This window comes from Adelges cooleyi, unplaced genomic scaffold (assembly GCF_023614345.1).
Source record: "Adelges cooleyi isolate 19-005CV unplaced genomic scaffold, UGA_ACOO_1.1 ACOO_flye_CR_arks_rails_tigmint_CR_PRNA_519, whole genome shotgun sequence".
NCBI classification, from domain to species: Eukaryota; Metazoa; Arthropoda; class Insecta; order Hemiptera; family Adelgidae; genus Adelges; species Adelges cooleyi.
The window spans coordinates 82,036-103,100 of NW_026096208.1; the positions used below are offsets into that span (position 1 = coordinate 82,036).

Consider the following 21,065-nt stretch of genomic DNA (forward strand, 5'->3'; position numbering starts at 1 on the left):
AAATTAATTTCCAGAAAAAGCAAAAATAAAAACAAATTTCAACATAATACATATGTATGACAATTTTTGCTAATAGAATTTAATAGTTTGATTAATTTGAATAATAATTTGAACTAATAAAAAAACCTTACTGGTCTATTTTATTTTTTATAACAACAAACAAAATTCTATTATAAATTAATAATGTTAAACGGTACAAAATAGTTTTGGAAAACTTACTAAAATACCATTTAAGTAAAATTTAAGCAACGATTTTTTGCAATATTTATTATTTTATACATTTTTAAAATAAAATATGTATTTTTCATTGTATAAAAAAAATATGTTAAATATTTAGTAAAAAAAATATATTCTTAAAAAATAATTATTGTTATAAGTCAAACAGCAAAATTCAACTATCAATTGCATGCAAAGTTATTTAACCAAATAATGACTGGGTTATCGACTAGATTTGAATAAATATTTTCATTTGAAGTTTTGGCGAGTATCCTTTTAATAATTAATTTTAATGGAGCAAGAAGTACATTTTATCAAATATTGGGAATCGATCAGTCAGTATTTTCATTACACTATTCTGTTTTTTGTATATACTATAAAATAATGTGTGATTTGTTTTGGATTTAAAAAAAAATAGTGCGACAATGAAATTGTAAGTTTCAGACCACTGCGCTTTGCCTAATATAACACTTTAAAAATATAATATTTTTGACTTATACATAATAATTATAATTTTCATTCATTATTCTAAAATATTCAATCTGTTTTGTTATTAATGTTATGAAAATGGATCTTATAAAGTTGGAAAAACAGGGTTGTTTTTCAGTGTCATTGTACTAAAACATCAGAATATGAGTAAAGGGGTAGTAGGTAGATATAATAGCTCACCATTAAGAATTAAAAAAGACCAACTTAAAATGTATGAATAAATACATTAAAAAAAAAAAATAGTAAAAAAGTACACTAAAATCCACTCTACAACCGGCTACAGAGGAACATGTCTAAAAATATAATAATAATAAAAAAAAAACCAATTGGCCAGTACATTAAAATTATTTATCAGCTGTTTCATTTACAAAACAAGCGCTAGAGTACCTAATATTTTTTTTCCAATATATAATCACTTACAACCGCTAGATCACGCCACACGAATAAATTTTCCTCGGTAACGTTCAGCGTGATGCAAGCATAGATTTTCTTATTGACTCCAATCCAGTAGACATATACAGGTCTAATGGAGCTGTAACACCATATTATATATAGTATACATATTGATATTTGATATGTATACCATAAACACTTGATTGTTTTTCAAAATTCTATAGTCAAATATTAAGTCTTTAAGAGGAACCAAAAAAAAAAATGGGAAAATTGCACTATGTTAACTGATGAAAACCGTTTAAGCGAAAAATTTTAATATAATAATAATATTTATACAAATATTATAAGGAAATTATTGAATTTTTTTGAAATTGCATATACATTTATAACGTAGATTTTAATTATAAGATAGCGCAAGGAATTTTTGGCAAACATTTTAGGACATTATGAGGTCAAATATAATGTATTACTATTACTAATATATGCAACGATATGCAAGCTTTAATTTTATAAATTTTTCAAGTCATTAGTTCATAAACGTGTGTGTTGATTTTGGCCTAAACCGATGCTAAATTTTATAATTGTCTATTCGTTTTCTCACTTTGGTAGAGTTGATGCAGTACATGCAAGTCACCATCACCAGTACATGTTTGCACGGTCTAAGATAAGTTGTAATGCTTCATTGACTATGCTGATAGGCGTTGTACGTCCAACGTCTGCACAAACGCCAGTACTCGCCAATCCCATCATGTTATCATATCGTTGAATAAACTCCATACATGTATTATTGAAGAATTTTTTTCGACTTTTCACTAACCCTTACTACTTTGATGGCGTTTGCTATTCGACGCACCGGCTCGGTCGATACGAAAATCATTTAAACTTGTTTTCAATGTGTTTTATTACAGCGACGATCTTATCAAAGTGATCATTAATTGACCTAGACGGCGTGTTTAATATTATTTTATCCGATACATGACATAATCTACCTGACATCGAAATGCCCTCACTTTAGATAACGTTCATAAGCCGAATAAATGCCTCGGCGTGACTTTCTTTAAGTACACAGTCCACCAGAATTGCGTGCAATGTTTGGTTTACGGCAGGACCGCTATAGGTTTTCCGTATAAAGGCCATAAAACTTTCTACATTTTGACAATATTGGTCGCCAGCGAATTTCCAGTGAATAAAACATAATGGCTCAGCTATCTTCAGTATCTACATCTCATCCGAGGGGCTCCTTTGGTCTCGTGAGTATAGCACGTATTGTCCAACCAAAAACACCAAACTCATAAATTTCCGCTCGGTTTCATACAAATGTTGAATGGTTTCCAATGTGATCATCATTTGACAACGGCGAACAATGCATAGTGCAATAACACAAATTTGGAACATCGACGTTTTTTAACTTATATTTGTTATTTTTTAAAAAAAAATCAAACAGGTATTTGCGATCAAATGATCCTTGTTATAAAATGAAAGCTAATATTTTTTACAAAATTATAACTGCTCGCTTCGAAGTATGTTGTATTGAATGAATGATAACTTACGTGGCGGTCTAAAACACTTTTCACAGTTATATTTAAATTTGTTTCTAACGATAACTAATCATTTTCGTAGTGGATAGATATATTTTAATTAGATTTTTTGGAAATACTCGTACAAATAACAAGACGATATTTTTTGATAGGTACAATGTCCTATGCAAGTTTCACGTAATTCCCCCCCCCCCCAGTCCTTTCAGAAATAAAGAAAAAAATGTATTTTTGAAATTTTTAATACTTATGTCTAATAATGATATTTATGTAAATAGGTAGTTATTCATTTCCTAAATAATAAAATATATAAATTGAATTTATATTGAACACATTTCGTTATGGTTTTTCATTAATTATTTGATTTAGCTATACCTAGTTTTTTTTTTTTTTTTTAATACATTTCTAGTTATAATTAATTTTTAGTCGTAAATGTGTACATTTAACTATTTAAGTTATTAGGAAAATTTAACGGAATTATAAAATGATTTTATTATAAGAAATGCATAAATAAATCCAAAATAAGAACTTTATAGATCTATATCCGCAAATACAATATAATATGTCGGATTTTGGATTCCAATAGTCCAGATTTAAAAATATAAAGTTTACCAATAAGACCTGTACAATTTCGTAGAAAATAAATATACAGAAAAAATGTTATGAGTGTAACTTATCGCAAAATTAGAATCTTATCTGAAAAATAAATAATGTACATTTTAAGTTTAAAGATTATTGGGTTTTATCGAGACAACAATTAATATTAGGATTTTAATTTATATTGTAACATATTATTATTATAAATAATACAAACATTTATAATTATATTATAAGTTCGCAAAATGAATATGCAAAAATCATTTTATTCATATTATAATATATTATTATTATTAGGTATAAATAATATTAACATTAACTGCTACACTGCTAAATAAGTTTGTTCTTATTAATACTAAAATAGAATATGCAAAATACATTTTTGTGTTGTTAAAATTAACTAGTCGATAGAAGACAAACAATTCTTTTTTACTTCACAAAAATTACTCAAAAAAGATCAGTAAACGATTCCAATTTCTTAGATGAAATTACATTAAAATTAAAAACGAAAAATATCAGTTGAGTTGATTTATTTTGTCCGTTTAAATTTCATTTCGAATTTATTTAAAACTCATCACTAAATATTTTAAGTGTGATATCACTTTTATTTCAATTTAAATTCAATTAACACAGTTTTGGCTTAGTATGATTTTGCATAATGAATTTGGTTTTTATTAACCTCGATGAGATTTGCTTGAACAGAGATGATATATTTTTATTGTATATTTTATAGATAAGAATCATATATGTTGAATTTCGCATGTTTTAGAATTCACACAGCTATAAAATATTATAAGAGAATTTTTTTTACTATTATTAACTGTCGAGTGTTTTTTTCTTATACAACTTATGAAATAATTAAATTAATTCTTTAATCCGAATTCATTTATTATTTTTAATAATTTATTTGGTCAGTAACACCAATTATATAATGTTACAAGCTGTCCCAACCCGGCGTTACTAAACACTTACTCTTTTCAGTATTTCCCAGAGCTCTATCTTAAAAGAGTATTAACTTTTAAAAACCTAATAAATGATTATTCAAGTAAGCCCCTGCATTGTTGTTAGCTGCGACGGCTTTATAGCTTTACAAATGATAACAGAGACTTTATCAACATGAACATTTAATAAATAAGCATAATACTGATTACTGTATATTGACCCTTAACTTGATGATTAATCTTTATATATATACACAAAATTTAAATAATTACTCCAATGCAAATATAATATATATTTGAACTGTTTTTAATTTTTATGTTTTCTGGAAATATCATTATGATTATTATGGTCATCACTTATATAGTTATTTAAATATAATATCTCATGTATCCTAAAAGATATCTTGCTCTTTTCCTTTATTTTCAGTTGTATCTAAAAAATATGAAAATACAAACGCCCCTAATAGCAAAGTACTTAAAATAATAAAAAATTAGATAAATTTCTATTTGTTTTTTGTTTTAACAGTTATTTAATATTTCATTACGGAATACGGTAAATACAACCAATATTTTTTAAACGCAGGTTAAATTTTTCTTGTTTTCTTTTTATGAAATTTCCTAAAAAACTTTTTTTTAAATTAACCCAAATAAATATACTTATATGCATAGTTGACACTTGATAGTTAAAATAATAATACCTACTCTACGACCTACGTAAATAAATATAAAATACTAAATAAAATGTTTTATTGTGTTTTATCTCAGTAGGTCAATGAGGCAGTGTATAAGATACAAACAGCAAATTAGCTATTATGTTGTATTAGTTGTAGTGCAGCTTTAAAGATACAGATATCAAATTAGCTCCACGAGGCAGTTCATCTTTAAATATAGAACTATTTCATTTTTCAATAGGACTACTTTTAAGGTACACGCTATAATAAAAATCCTGTTCATTAAAAAAAAATAAAATGTAAAAAACCAATTAGACGGGTCTTAATTAGTTAAAAAAAACATGGTTTAGAATTTTCGTGTGAATTTTTTATTTCTGCCAAATTTAAGGTTAATAATTGCATACATAATATATACCTAATAAATATATTTTATATATTAGTGTATAATATATTAGAATATGTATTTTTTTTACAACGTTAACTTCAACTCTATGACTATTGCTGACAATATTAAACCAATGTAATTAAAGTGAATTTTTTTTTCCTAACCCCCTCCTTCGTTTTTTTAGCTTCGATGCAGAGCAGCGAAGGTATATTGGTTTTACTATGATGGGGGCTTTTTTTGTGTCTGTATACACCACTAACTTTTTTAATACTGGACCAATTCCTTCAAGTAGCAACTCTATAAATCACAAATTTCATCTAGTTGGTTCTTTGGGGGGGGGGGGGAGGAGTTAAATTTGAAAAAACAAAAAAAAAACCATACGAGTTTTTAAGTTAGAACTTTTACTGGCTATAGTTTCGAGAAAAAGAGTCGGATCTAGTTGAAATTTATTAGTAATATTTATTTCGTTTGCCCTCACACGTCAATAGTCTCAAATTTAAATTATACCCATTTTCCTTTCCCCTAAGGGGGGGGGGGGTGCAAGTTTTTTAGCTGTAATTTTAGGACCAGTTTTTTTTTAATCGCCGGACAACTGTGTTTTGGCAGATTGCGTATATTTTAACAAAAACACCTAGTCCTAAAATATTAAAATTGATTTTATTCAATTTTATCACTTTTATTTATGATAATTCCTGTAGACCTGTGACCTCTATACTTAAATGATGGTAATTTACCAATAGTAAGTTTTCCATTGTAATCGGCGCATAAATGATAAATAGTAATTCTTAAAATTGAAAATTTTTATTCATTCACTTAGAATTTTGAAGCCGCCTTTTATTATAATTTCGTTTTTATGTTCCAAAAACGCATAGTAACCGTTTGTAAAATACATTTTCCGATTTTTTTTCCAACGTTTGGATTTTAATTAAGTTGTTTGTGACGGAATCAATGCTTAAAACGCAAAACAAAATCTTTGGAGATAAATTGCGTTGAACCATGTCGAAAAACTTGGGTAAGTAAAAAATGGGTATAAATTATTACTCGACTAAATATTGTTGGACATTAAGATTATATGTTTAAATTTTTGTTTCAGTACAATGCCAATACCACCAAGGGATGGTGTGCTCGACTAATCGTTCTTTGTTGCACGCCTATAGAGAAATCGGTTTGATGTCAGACCGTATAAACTTACCTCGTAACATTGTAGATAGAGCCAATGTTATATTCAAACAAGTACACGATGGTAAAAACTTCAATTTGTTACTCCAATCTCAGAACTCCCGGACATCCTCTAAAGACATATATTACAAAAAAGTGTATTTTTTTTTAAAATGTTACTACAAATTAGTTAATCAAGTATTTATAATAAGTTCAATATATGTATACCTTAAAATTAATAAAATTTAAGGTTTGGAATTCAATGAGAAATATCTCGTTGTATAAATAGTAACGAAAACTACTCCTAAAGTAATCTTTGCGATTATCATGAACCTTTTTATATGCATGGTGGAAGGTGTAATTTCTAAAAACAAATACAAGTATTACACAAATTTTTTATTTAATTGTTTTATTGATTATAGTAGGCAATTATAATCAAAATGTAAGCCAGCAGTAACATATTTAAAATTAAAAAAAAAAAATCACGAATTGTACAATAATCTACATAAATGAACAAGTAGCTGTATAATGTAATAGAACTGACAACTGTCACTTAATATGATAAATGTTATTTTACTATATAAATATAGTTAAAACTAAAATTACCTCAATACACAATTTTTTTTGTTGTCAGTTTTGTTGCCCAATCGACAGACAATGGTTCATATAAAACCGTGTTAAACGGCTCTATCTGTCTCCTCGTTGCTTTGATTCCATTATGCCAATACTCTACTGTACTAGTCTAGCCCTCTCGGATAAAATCACTTTCAAATAAACGCTTCGATGCTTATTTGTAAATACAGCACCTCAATTCAATACTTCCTAACTTTGCTGGTTTACACTGTGCTCGGGGTTTGGACTGAACCGGCTTGAAAATACTAACTACCGATTTGCGCGGAAGCGTATTTTCGAAAGTGATTTTATCACTTTCAGATTTCAAAATTCCTGTAAACCTCCCCGTCCCCACTATGCCCCGACCCCACTGTACTGGTTTTTCCGTTCTTAGATCCGCCGTGTATGTGAAAACCTAACCTGTCCAATCTCTATTGAACATTTTTATGACACACCATTACCGCGAGCCGACGCCGTTCGCATACAGGGCGATTTTACATACACAGCGAACGCCCGACAAAACAAAGAACGCGGTAACATTACACACACTCCGTATTTTGGCCAACCCTGCCCCCGGCCGGTGGCCGCCGGTGCTGTCGCGTCTACCGGTTTGGGTAGCCGTTGCCGGTTATTGGCACCGACGCGGACGCCGAGTCGTTGGAACATGTGCGTGCGGCGTGCGCGCGCCGATCGAGCCGGTACGGTGGACGCGCGTGCGTACGTCGCGCGCGCTCTTCCCGGCGGCCGGCGCGTCGTCGTCGTCGTTATTTCATTGTCATCCGTCCGGGCGCCCGCGAACGTTGTAGACGACAACGCCGTTAAAAAAAAAAAAAAAAATAAAAATTCAAAAAAAAAAACCGCCGCCGATATATGTTTTGTCATCATTAATATTCGCAACGTATTTGCTCGTTATTACCGATATACCACGCTCGCGCGCCGCACGCGTACCCCGGGCGACGTAACCGACGACGATATGCACACGCCGAAATAATTGTTATTGTAAGAAAAGATTCGTTCGCGGTTTTTTTTTCCCACTTCTTAGCACCCCCATCCCCCCCCCCCGCGCGCGCGATTCGAGACTAGGCGAAAAAACCGTTAAGACTTAAGGCGCGCATTTTTCCAACAGCACGCACACACGATGACCACCGAAACGGCCAAGTCGGTGTTCGCCGCCGACGGACACCACCGTCCGCGGTTTGACTACGGCAAGCTGGACGACCCCAACAAGGGCTACTGGAACGCGGTCGGCGCCGGCCACGGCCACGGCGGCGTCCACCCGGTGCTGCAGGCGACCGCGTCCACCGAACGTTTTTGGGCCGAGGAGCCCGAGGAGGAGATCAAGCGCAAAGTGCAAGACGCCAAGACGAAATTCCACCGGAACCGACAGCTCCAGCTCAAGCACTTGCCCCGTTCCGTCACCGAAGAAGTGAGTTCTTTTTTTCTCGGCTCTTTTTTTTCGTTTTAAGTAAAAAATTATTACATTTAACATTCAAACTAGGTGTACTACCTAGTATATTATGTACAATTTTGGTGGGGTTTTTTTTTTTTGCTGCCGGAACCGCACACACACACACGTGGGGGGTATATTCTGCGCGGAAGTCCGTTGGCGGTTCCCCCCGCGGGCTGCGCTTGACCTTTGGCAACGTCGACCTCGGTGTCTGCCGCCGCCGCGCCGATACCGCATCCGTTTCCCCCTTGTTATTATTATTATTATTATGATTGTTTCCATCTTATTTGGGACTTGTAGGAAATTACATGATTTCTATATTTTGTTTTTTTGGACTGTATTATGATTTTTTAGGAATTTGTTTTCCATTAGATTTGTTAAGACACTAGATCGGTGGTGCGGTCGAATCGAAAACCCGGTTCTAAATTTAAAACCCGGCCGACTTCCGACGTGATGGGTAATTATTATGTCGACAAGATTATTGACGGCTGTCGTTAGGATTTCCCGAAATCGTTATAGACCGCTTGCCGATAACAAATTATTTTTTTTTACTATTATTATTTGCCGCCTTTGTCGTTGTTTACTGGCTTTAATTAATCTCTACCCTCGGGAAAAAAAAATTGTCGACCTCCCGCCATTTTAACGATAATCGTTTGGCGGGAAAAACTCTGGCGGCTGTTTCGAATTTTAAATGTTGTAATTTTTTTTTTTTTTGTAAACCGGTTTTCGCATGCATAGCCAACATACCCGGTATAATCTCTCTCGAAAAAAAAATATAGCCCTTCAGCCTATCCTCTGTACTTAAGCCGCGACGAGAGGTCGCCATGATGTTATACCCATTTGTCAAGTACCAGGTAGTGGAGACCCTACCATTTTCGAGGGGGGAAGGGCATATCATTTGTATTCATCGTGTGTTTGGATCATTTTTAAAAAGGGTACAATTTTTCCCAAATGCGCTTGGACTAGCTGTAATACAAATAAAAAGAAATTTTCTAGTGGTTGCTCTCCTTGTGTCAAAATTCGACTATATTAATTCAAACGACTTTAATAAATATCTCTGCAAAGGCCGTTTTGGAATTTAAACCATTCGCGTATAGTTGAGGATATAAAATTATAAAAAAAAATGTTTCTCAAATTATTCCAGTTAAATTTTTACATTATACTCGGAATACAGTATACTTAACCTAACTTCCTTTTTTTTTTTACTGTATGGTTACACATGCATTACGAGGGGGTCTTAGGTCTTCTTTAGTGCAAAATCGCAGTTTTTTACTACTTGATTGTTAATTTGTCTATTAAAAAAAAATAAAATGTGCATGCGATGACGTCGCTCGAAATAGACTAAGCAATAACCATGATTAAATCTATCGTCGTTATTATAAAACTTTATTATCATAATACTGTATTGTGGGGAAATTCCTGTTACTCGTATTACTCATAGTACTTTTACATGATTCTATGCGATGCGCCTAATAATGATAATGAAAAATAAAATTGTTTTTATTGAAACGTACGTTTAAGCACACAATCGGATTTGAAAAAAAGCCATAGACCATTTTGTGATAAATATGTTTTAACGTTATCAACCGTTAAATGTCTCTAACCTGACATTGTAACATTTTTTTTTGATATTAATCTTTTTTTTTCTACCAAGCATAACGTTTTTTCTCAGTGCTGAAAACCGACAAATTGCAGGTGAATCGATTTACTTACTCGATACATTGTGCTATCGTGAATTATTAATGAGTCACCACCTTGTATATTATAATATATTATACAAATTACATTGTAGTACTAGTACAAAATGACGGTTTTAATGTTATTTGTAAAAAAAAAAAAAAATGAACGACGTCACGGCCATTGTCGTTTTATTGGCGCGAAAAACTTGTCTTTGTAGACGACGAGAGACCCGTTTGATGTATTATAATATTATATAATTATTAAGATTTTGTGTGTTGAACTCTCCTACTGAGGATTTCTATATAATAAAAAACGGATAATCGTGTGTGTGTGTTCGAAAAATAGATGTATATTATTTTGCTTCGACTTGACAAATTTGGCGGGGAAAAAAAATTATTGTTTTCGCACTTGGCCTCTTTAATTATTATTGTTCATTTTTTTTTTTTTAATGCGTTTAGCGATTTACTCGTTACCGACGCGTCATTGCAGATATTGCACAATTTTATTTTCCTCGTATTAAATTTAATAATAATAAAAAAAAAAACTTAAGACGTACTAAGACAGTCTTTGTACACGCTTCCTGTTTGAGTAGAAGAAAAAACAAATAATTTGTGATAACAGTTAATGGCGTCGGAACGGATACGTTACCGGAACGGGTGGTTAATACTCCCGTATATAAATATTATTAATATATCCGTGTCCGAAATATGGTTTTCCGATAATTTTAACAAGTACTCGGCTGTTGTTTAAAAGGACAATAATATTATATTAAAATAAAAATATTAGTTTTTCCAATCTTATCATAGCTTAACATGGCGGCGGCGGCAGCAGCTCCAACGCGAATAGCCAGTTCAAAAGACTAATTTTTGGAATTTTTTTTTTTTTATATTGAAATATTGAATAATCCCAACAAGTAATTTTACAATATTAAATCGCAGAGTAGACATCATTAAATCAAAGAAGACATATTTAATGTAAAAACAATGATTTTCGGTTGGGGCCGCCATCTTTTAATTTATCCTAAAATTATTTCCATACACAAATAATGTGAAGAAACAACATTAATTCTATTTTTATTTCTTCAAAACGCGCTTTGCCAATATTATTAATCAGTCCATTAGTGTTGTGTTTTGGGTTACTGTAATAATTTCGGTGTATTGGGGCATTGTTACTCATTGTGTATGTTTTCTGCGTACCGCGCATTCCTTTTTTCAACGTCGCGTAGAATATTATTAGTCGGCATAATAACAATAATAGTTTTATCAATAACCGCCAAATGTCGATGATGATGATGATAATAATAATAATAATAATTAAAACCCTATTCTTCTTATTACGGTATGTCGAAACGTCGTCGTGTACTTACTGCGTATGTTTAAATTATTTTTTTCAACTGACCCTTTTTGAATTGCCAATAACGATTACGGTTCGATTTGAACAATTATTATTCTTGCACTGTTATTATTAATATTATTATGGTTAATTGTAGAATAATAAAAAGGTTTGACCCGTAGAATCTCGGCGATAATTATTAACTAACGCGACGGAGACCCCACTGGCGGCCATTAACGATTGCAAAATTTGAAATAGAATTTTTTAATTTTTCATCTGCAATCAAATTGTGCGTGTGTTGTCATTGACACACAATAACAATAGCACTATAATAATTACCGTGTATGATGTAAAATTCGAAATTACCGTTCCAAGAAGATCTCCCTCCTCCCCACCACACCGTTCGGTCGTGGTCTTTTGTCGTGTTACCGGCGATACCAAAGTGGTTACCTCGGCCATCGGCCGTCGCCATCGTTGGAAAAATAATAATAATATCATATAAAAGGTGTGTTGACGTTTCTCGGAATCGTGACGCGCGTTCTATACGGACAAATGTATTATATATATATCTTAGTATTTTGGCAAACGTGAACAATGCAAATACCGTAGACATTTTTTTTCTTGACCATATTTTTCTCAGATTTTTGGTTGTGTCTCGTGTTTTTTTAAATTGATGTCTTCTGGAGATGCACTTTTTCGTGGGAAACCGAGTAAGTTTATATTATTTTAATAATATATGAATAAAATCAAAGACCGAGAGCTTATCTTATATTCTGTTCAAAATAAGATTAGGAATTGTGCGTTTCAGTTTCTACGCAGGTCTGATCTTATTTCAAACAGATAATAGATGGTTTTCGGTTTGTACCAATTTATCGGTCTTAGATTTTTTGTTTTTTTTTAAAACCTTATATCGTTGGTTCAAAACGTGCGTTATCTATAAGACATACGAAAATATGAGCCTCCCCTGATACACTGTAAATTTCTTAGAATATTTTTAAAAAGCTTTTATTGTTTTTTTTTTAAGACATTTTTGAGACTGTTACATGAGAATACACATTAAATGTCAGTAATGCCAACCTTGGGATAAAAATAACAGAAAAAAGTGTAATAGTATCAAGTTCTAGAATTTACATACAGGGTGGTTGATTAAGGACAAGACAACCCAATTTCTCTTAAAATAATTCAAAATGTGTAGTTATAGAAGTTTCAATCTTTAAAAATAAAATAATAACTTCATTCGTTGACATTATCAGCAAATTACTCAAAAATTTAAAAGAAAATTAAATGTATACGTTGCCGTTTAAGTTAAAACATTTTTTTTTTGAAATTATCTTATTTAAACCACTACAATATTCACCATTTTTTGTCTGACACAATTTTTATGATAATACAATACTCGAGTATTTTTTTTTCTTTACCTCAAGACATTTTCTGGTGAGTAGGTTAGTATCTTGTTTGTAGGTACACGACACCGACTACTTTCAATGGGAAAATTATTTGTTTTGTATTGAAAATTACCATTCGGGTTAGGGCAGGTTAGGTTTCAAGCGATAATTCTATTCCGTTTACCTACCACTGAATTTTAGGTGGTGTGATCAGCCTTTGTAAAAATGATTCATTAACGATTGCCATTTGCGCTTTAATTGTCGGTCAGGTAAAATCCGATTAACCAGGTTATATAATATTTGTATTATTTACCTACTTGATTACCCTAGTTCTGTTTTTAAATTTCTCTGGAAACTAACCGTCGTCACTGATGTGATATTGTGTTGTTATAATATTTCCTCTGGTCGTCGTCGCCATCGTTAACCACAAAGGAATTTTATTTGGACGGTCTGTGTACCTGTTTTTTCCCTTAGTTAGTTTCCAATGTAAGTGTGCGTCAAGAGAAAACGACCTTTTTGTCGGGACTCGCACCCTCCCTCTTAGTAGGGTCATTATGGCCCCTCGTGGCAACAATACATTAATACATTTGTAGGCAGTGGTTCTCCTTAGCGGTTCCCACATGTGCTGTAGAAATATCATCTTGACGTCGTTTGGTAGGTAAAATAATTGTTGTTTGCATGCAAAAATTTAAGAAAAACACGAGCCCACTACTGGGAAAAACAAGTACAAAGACCAAGTAAAGTAGGTAACTAACGGTGAGGTGGTGAGCTAATCGCCCACATCAGCCCTGTCGTTTTCTAAATGAAACTATTTGATTTGACGTTTCCGCCATAGGTTAATAATGTGACTATTTAGTATTTTTTTGCCAGGTTATTTTTCCCTGCATTTGTGATTATTCCTTACTTCGAACCCCATTTATAAGTCACTCCAATAATAAAATATTATATTAAATAAATATAGCCTTGGCGCATAATATTGTCATAGGCATTTGTGGTGCAATAATGGTGTTTACAATCCAATTGTGGCCGGCGGATATGTTTTCGAGATAAACAGGAAAGGAAGTGTACAGAATGATCAATTTCGACCCTTTTCTGACCTTTTAATCCATTGTATTGTCGTTATTCATTATTACACACCACTTGTATGTATATATTCAGTTAAATTGTGTATATTGTAATCCAAATCATGTACGGTGACCTATCCGCATTTTAAATCCTTTCTGAGCACTGACCTTGAGCCATAGCTGTTGTAGTAAGACAGTGTTTATGGGACCCTTTTGTGTGACCGACAAATTTATTACCGTGTAAACAAAACAGTTTCTTTATAATATATTTTATTGTTTTTTTTTTTTTAGTATTGTTTTGGCGGGGCTTAGTGATGATATTAAAAAAATCGTCCTTTGACTTCAAACAAACTATTTGTCAGTCAATACTTTTAAAAAAAAAAGTGGTGGACAATAGATTTTAAACAGTGATGTATTTGTTGTCTTGATATAATTTTTGTCGCTATACTTTTAAAAGATTTTATGATATAAACAATAATAAATAAATAAAAACCGAAATGGTCTGCTAATATACAAAGTCCTTGGACGCACCAAAGAGTATGTATCTACAACAAATACTCTGAACGCGGGAAACGACAGTTTTTAAATTTGATTAAGTTGTACGTTATTTTTAAGTTTGCACGACTTGGTCAAAAATTAAAACTAAAAAATTAAATAACATATTACATCACTTTAGGTACTTGAAATTCGAATTTTCGTGTAAAATCGACAGTTTATTTGATTTTATCATTTCCAATTAGAATTGTTTTTACTGTTCTTTATTTAGCATTTTCCTTTATGTTGCTAAATGATAAAAAAAAAATTGGACGATAAAACAAATTTTTAGTGTTTAAATGCACTCGAGATAATGTTATCTCCTACTTTAGTAAAATTAAAAATCAAATTTTAAGCAATATAGTTATAGTATAGGAGCATATAGTAACGGTTTTAAGCGCTGTTGTCAGTAAGTTCTAAATTTTCCAACTTGTCTTACAAGCACTCGTTTGTTTAATAATTTTTTCTTTGCCAAATGTAAATTTATTTTTCTGTCAAGTTTTTTGCTCTATTTTCTCTGCTAAATCCAAAACTATGACAAGATTAACGTTTAATTATTAGTTGGAAAATTCTAATTGAATAGTTGTTTACAATAGCCGTAGAGGCGATTTATGCAAAATTATTGCTGTCAGCAATATGCTAAGGCCAAATTCGTATCCAAAATCAATTTTACTACTACATACATATAATTATTTTGCAGTACTAATGTCTATTCTCGTGGTCGATTGAAAAGAACAGCTGTTCGGATATTATACCGTGTGGTGTTGTGTGTCGTCCAAACCGGATTGTCTGTGTATAGAATTTACTGTGGCGATTATTTTAAACTGTAGGCACTATTAAATTGGCGACGGAGGGTATCAGCATTTATTACACTACCTGGCCAAAGTTAACACTGTGTATAATATTATTATATTTTTTCGATGACTCACGATCCGGTGACGTGAATATTGTTAAACCGTGAACCCTTGACCCCCGCCAATGAACACCAGTTGATCGTACAGCAGCAACTGGGGTGGTGGTGGTATGTAACACGTGAGATAATCATAAAACAATAATATAGTCGGTTATCACCTTGCCCGAGTCGTTGATTTTTTTTTTTTAATTTTTATCCGTCACCGATTCGAAAATAACCGGACCCAAGTTCCCCCCCCCCTCATAATGCGTTGCAAATAATATATAATATCCCATTAATTATTATCCAAACGTCAGTTTAGAACTTGGTATGTATGTGTGTTTTTTGAAAAAAAAAAGAGGAGTTGTCTAGGAAATGCGATTGTTCTGTTGTACATCCGTTGGCGACGGGCAAGGATGTATAGTATGTAATAATAAAATTCGAATAGATAGTAAAACACGAGGAGATGGTGGCAGAGAGAGAGGAGGGAGACCTTGGTCAGAGTAATCATTTTTTATTCGCGCCAACGTTTACAATAATAATATCATTATTATCATCAAGGTGAAGCCGTTGCCACTCATCTCGGTTCGGTCGAAAATTGGTCTATAGATAATGCCGGTCACAAGTCATCGGTAATTATATAATAATTCGGTCTCAAGAAAAAGGTACTTGTTGGGTGAAAAATTGAAAAAGTTCACCCCTTCCCCTTGAGAATCATTTGCATTTTAGGACTTTACAGCTGAAAATCAGACCGAAAGCAGAAGATCTGACCTTTAACTTTAACATGAATATAAACGAAGAATGTCAACAACATTTGTATTCATTATGAAAAGAACCATAAGTGTGGATTTTGAAGGCTAATTTGGGCTTACAAACATTAAATTTTATCAACTCTTACTGTGCTCAGTTCAGGCTGTGCCAATTCAAATTGTGCTAGATTTCCGGCTTTGATGCCAGCTGAGAAGGTATTTTGGTTTTGCAATCTTCACACTGGTCGATAATTTTACAGTGTTCGTTTAGGTTTACTTAGGTCAGTTACTACTACTAAGTGGAGTTCAGTTGGTTTAGATAAGGCTAGGTTTCGTTTAGGTGGGTTAGAGCACGCACATTTGTGTGTTGAATTTGAGAATTTCCGTCACTATCTGCTTGTGTTGTATATGTTTGTGTTAGTAGTGTAGTTATGATTTCTCAAAAAAAAAAAAAAAGAAGGGGAGGGTGCTGGTGTTGTTTGTCGAAACAAAGACAAATCCGGGTCTTATACACAATGAGGCAATAAGGTGTGTAAAAAAGATGACGGTACTCGTTGGCGCGCAATTAAAATGTACATATAGTATAATATTATAAGAGTTTAAATGGCATCTATTTCTGCGTTTTCCATTGTTAATGTCCTGAACGAGAAGCCGATGGTCTCCAAAAGAGACGGCGGTGCCCACGGGTTTTCTATTCATTATTAACGCGTTTTTCCAGTGGTTTTATTTTAATTTTAATTTTTTGTTATTATTGTTTGACGCCTCATAACCCATATTCGTGTATAAAGCGTGGGCCTCTTGTTCTTCTACTCGACGACGATGGAAATAATGATAATAATTATTATTATAGCGTATACTCGTGCGTCGCTTTGATGATGCTCGTTTGGAGAAAAACATACTTGGCACGTGGGAATTACACACACAAAAACCGTTTCCTCGGCGTTAATAAGTACTTTATCTTGGTTGCTCCATTCGGACTGTGATAGGTGTTACCGGTGTCTATTTAATGTAAATTATGTTAATCCATCGGAGGCAATTCAAAAAACTTTAGGGCTAGAGGATATACTCTGCTGAGAGTCTTAATTTATATATATATATATAGGTAATGTAAAAACAAAAATATATAACCTTAGAAGGTACAACGCCTGTGTAATTAATTCAAATAAAAACATCCTTTGGCTCTTGTTTAAGTGTTGTTAATCAGATATTATGTATATTATATTTATCATCAGTGCCCCCCCCCCTCGGTTCAGAGAAATAATAATAATATGTTATACTAAAAAGTTATCAATAAAATCCTTTATTTTTTATTAATATGATTAAATTTTATTAGTAAAAAATATCATCTCAAATGGTAGTATTTATGGGTAATTATTTGAAGTCAAATAGTGACATACATATTTTAATTTCCTATTGCTAGCACAATGATGTAATGTAAATAATCGCACTGTATAAATAGTCACACTTTACTATTACACTATAAAATAGTATTTTGAGCTTGAATATTTAATTACATTTTTCACGATTAATTATAATTAGGACTTGACTTCAAAACTTTTTGTAACTAAACAAATTATTTCATAGAAAACAATTACTATACCACGATTTCAATAACTTTCTCTAAATGAATAATTAAAAAACAAAAAAAAAAGTTATTTATTTGTTAACTAATTGGTATGCATCATAATCTTAAAGAAAATGTACTCAAAACGTCTCAGGCTTGTCTTTGGAGATGAGCTTTTTTCTGGAAGACTGCGAATACAATTAAAGATCAAGAGTTTATCTAGATATAAGTTTATTTTTGAGGAAGTTCCAAGATCAAGTTGTAGATAGATGTTTAGATTATAAAATGACTTTTTAAAAAATCATAAATAAATCATAATAATATGTGCATTTCCCAAAAAACGGTTAGGTCAAGTTCAGTCCAGTTGTGAACTTTATTTGTGTATTTTTTTTCAATTTGTGTGTTAATTTTGTGCGTTTTTCAAATTATCTTGTTAAAATTTTGTCTAGGCGTCGTTATGCCTTTTGGTCTGAAATAAAAATCTATTCATATTTTAGACTATTTTAATCATCTAGTTGTTCTGTTACACTATGCATAATGTTTTTTTTTTTTTGAGGGTCTTTTCAATGTGCGGTTATTTTCTGTGGTTTTTTTCTTCTTGCTAGTACAATAATATATATTTAACAAAATGGACTGTGTGCGATTGTACCTATATAATATAGCCTTTCTACCAATGCCTTGACTACACGATAAGCGACAGCAGCAATAGTAATGATAATAATTATTCAACCTTCGCGTAACGGGTACGTGACGTAGTTAAAAATTATATAGTATTATTCACTTGCGAAACTGATTTTTTTTTTTTTTACAAATTTTTTTGCTCATCAATCGTTTAGTATTCCATACGGTCGATCGAGGAGCCGGCCAAACAATGCCAATATCAAACAATGCCATTATCAAACAAAATTATTACCACTGTGTCCTTTAGTGCACCTTTTGTGGTCATCGCGTTGCACAAACCGTTAAAATCATTCATACTTGAATAATTTAAATTATTTCCACGTGCACAGAGTCTTGAAAACGACTACTAGACCGGGTTAAAGATTTTCACAGTATTTTTTTGTTTTTATGATTTCCTAAAATGTTTTTTGATCAGTATCCGCATTCCACTAGGGCTTATTAGTTGTGATCCATATAATATTTACACACATTGGCTCCTCCAATGCCCCGCCACAGTCATGACTCATAATTATACATGCTACACGGCGCAGTTAAAAATACATTTGTGTGAACCTAATATTGTTATGTTCGATATGATATACTAAAAAAAAAATATATAGCAACCTTGGATTGTGACAATACGGTTAACAAAAATCGAAAAAGCAAAAAAAACTAACGATTGATAAAATTAAAGGCTGGAAAAATATCTAGATACTTTTCTTGAGTCATAGTGCAGAAGATCATTTTTCAAAAAGGCAGTGTTGACATACTGCCGTGAAATCAGGTCGTTGTAAATGCAATTGTAATTTTTCAAATATGTTTCATAGGGACAAATCGTTGTTACTAATGGCTTATAATAATTATTAATTGTTCAACGAGGTTACCAAAATGCGGGTTTTCAAAACGAGTCGGTTGTGTTGTAAATCAAAATTCCCCTCTCACAATGTGTGTTCATCTTTCCTATCAAAAAACGACGTCGACAGTTTGCTGCACAATTAATTAACAGGAAAATTTATTTTCAGATATTCAATTAAATCCTGTTGGGTTGCATTGATCGTTGTTTACAAGTGTGTTGTTGTTGCACTAATATTGTCACATTTTACATTGTATATAATTATATACATAATTTGTCTTTAAAAAAAATGTCCAAATAATATTTAAGAAGAGATTTGTTCGTTAATAAATCGTACGCCGTTTCCCTGTTAAATTACCAGATTGAAAAAAAAAATGAAAACAATCCTTTCGAATACACTGATAATAATGGACAAAAAACCGTCGAACAATAGTTATACATTACAATAATAAATAATAACGTATCACGAAACTTTTTCTTATATTGTTCTGTTGTAGCTGAAGATTCTCATTGGGAATTTCTATTTCAATAAAGGTTGATTATATTGTTTGTGCCTACTGTTTAGATCTTTCGAGATTAATGATTTCTATAACAAAATCCGGCTGGGCCTCGATTGAGTCATTGGCTATAGGTGAACGTTTCTCTACTCGATTAATTGTGAGCCAATATTTACCCTTTACCCCCTCAGACATGATAAAGACTTTATAAAATGTAATATCTAACCTTACCTGATGATTTTTGATAGTACTGGACAAATGTTTTTCGTCGAGTATACAAGTCAATTAAACGTAGGCCACGTTGTTTTTCGAAAATATTTTTTATTTAATTACATTTTTTTTTTAAATATGTGTCTTTCAAAATGGTAATACATTTTCAATGGCCTAGTTCACATTTTCACTCAAATATTGATGTCATACTTACTTACGTTATTTTCTTATCGAGAAACCCCAAACAATTAAATAACATCGTTATAAACACATTAAACAGGTTAACAGTTTTGCTTCGAGGAGTTTTTTTTCCTGAAAGTGATTTTGTCACTTAAAAAACTCGAGACGGGAGGTGGAGTGCTTAAACTTAATCGCACTGTTTATGCCAGAGGGTGACAATAAGTAAAATATTGTGAAGTAAGCTAATAGGCTAGCTACAGTGTGACCAGTGTGACTTACCTGGTACATTTATGTTAAGTTTGCTTCACTACTACAACCGCCATATATTGTGATAAAATAAAATAATGTCTTTTCAGTTGTAATATTATAACAGTCGATAAGGATTATACTGGGCAGTGTTTAATTATAACCTATAAAAAAAAGTTTTCATTATTATTATTTAGTGTGGTCACACTGTCGCTGGCCTTGTTGATTACTTCGTTGCCGAGTATAGGGTGAATATTGTAATATTATGAAGTTACAGTTCATGTATATATATATATATTTTTACTCTCTAAGCGATTTCATCTCTCATCTTTGATCATTTCTATATTTTTTGGAGTCCTAACTTGGAACAAAACACCCAACTCGATCGCACTTTGCCGGTCGTTTTTTCCTCGGGGAAAATCGGTCGATTCGGCGGGGTTCGTTGCCGTCGTCGTGCACCTGTTTGCCGGTATAGTGTAGTAGGTAGTATTATATAAATTGTTCATAAACAAATGCACTGGTTGTTGTTGTTCTAGTACAGAGTAGTAGTGCAGCCATCATAAGAGATACCCACTAGGTGTAACGAATGTAGCCGAGGCGCATCATCGACGACGGTCGAACCGTAACGCGGCGGCGGCGGGCCGGGCCGGTTACCGAAGAAAACCTAAAAAAAAACTTACAAAAAAATAAGAAACATTGTATAATATTATTTTATTTTTATTTATTATATACTCTAGTGGCTGCAGCGGTGGCGGTGGCGGTTTGATAGTTGTAT

The 21,065-nt window shown here is 32.3% G+C and overlaps 1 protein-coding gene across 1 annotated transcript in view; it reads left to right on the forward strand.

Moving 5' to 3' along the window:
- The first annotated feature begins 7,875 nt into the window (after positions 1 to 7,875).
- Positions 7,876 to 21,065, forward strand: part of LOC126842358 (ribonucleoprotein PTB-binding 2-like) — a 39,808-nt gene continuing 26,618 nt past the window's right edge. Inside the window, exon 1 of the mRNA XM_050579295.1 lies at positions 7,876 to 8,423. Within this exon, the coding sequence (XP_050435252.1) occupies positions 8,136 to 8,423 (288 nt within the window). The 5' untranslated portion in view covers positions 7,876 to 8,135. The remainder of the gene's footprint in view (positions 8,424 to 21,065) is intronic.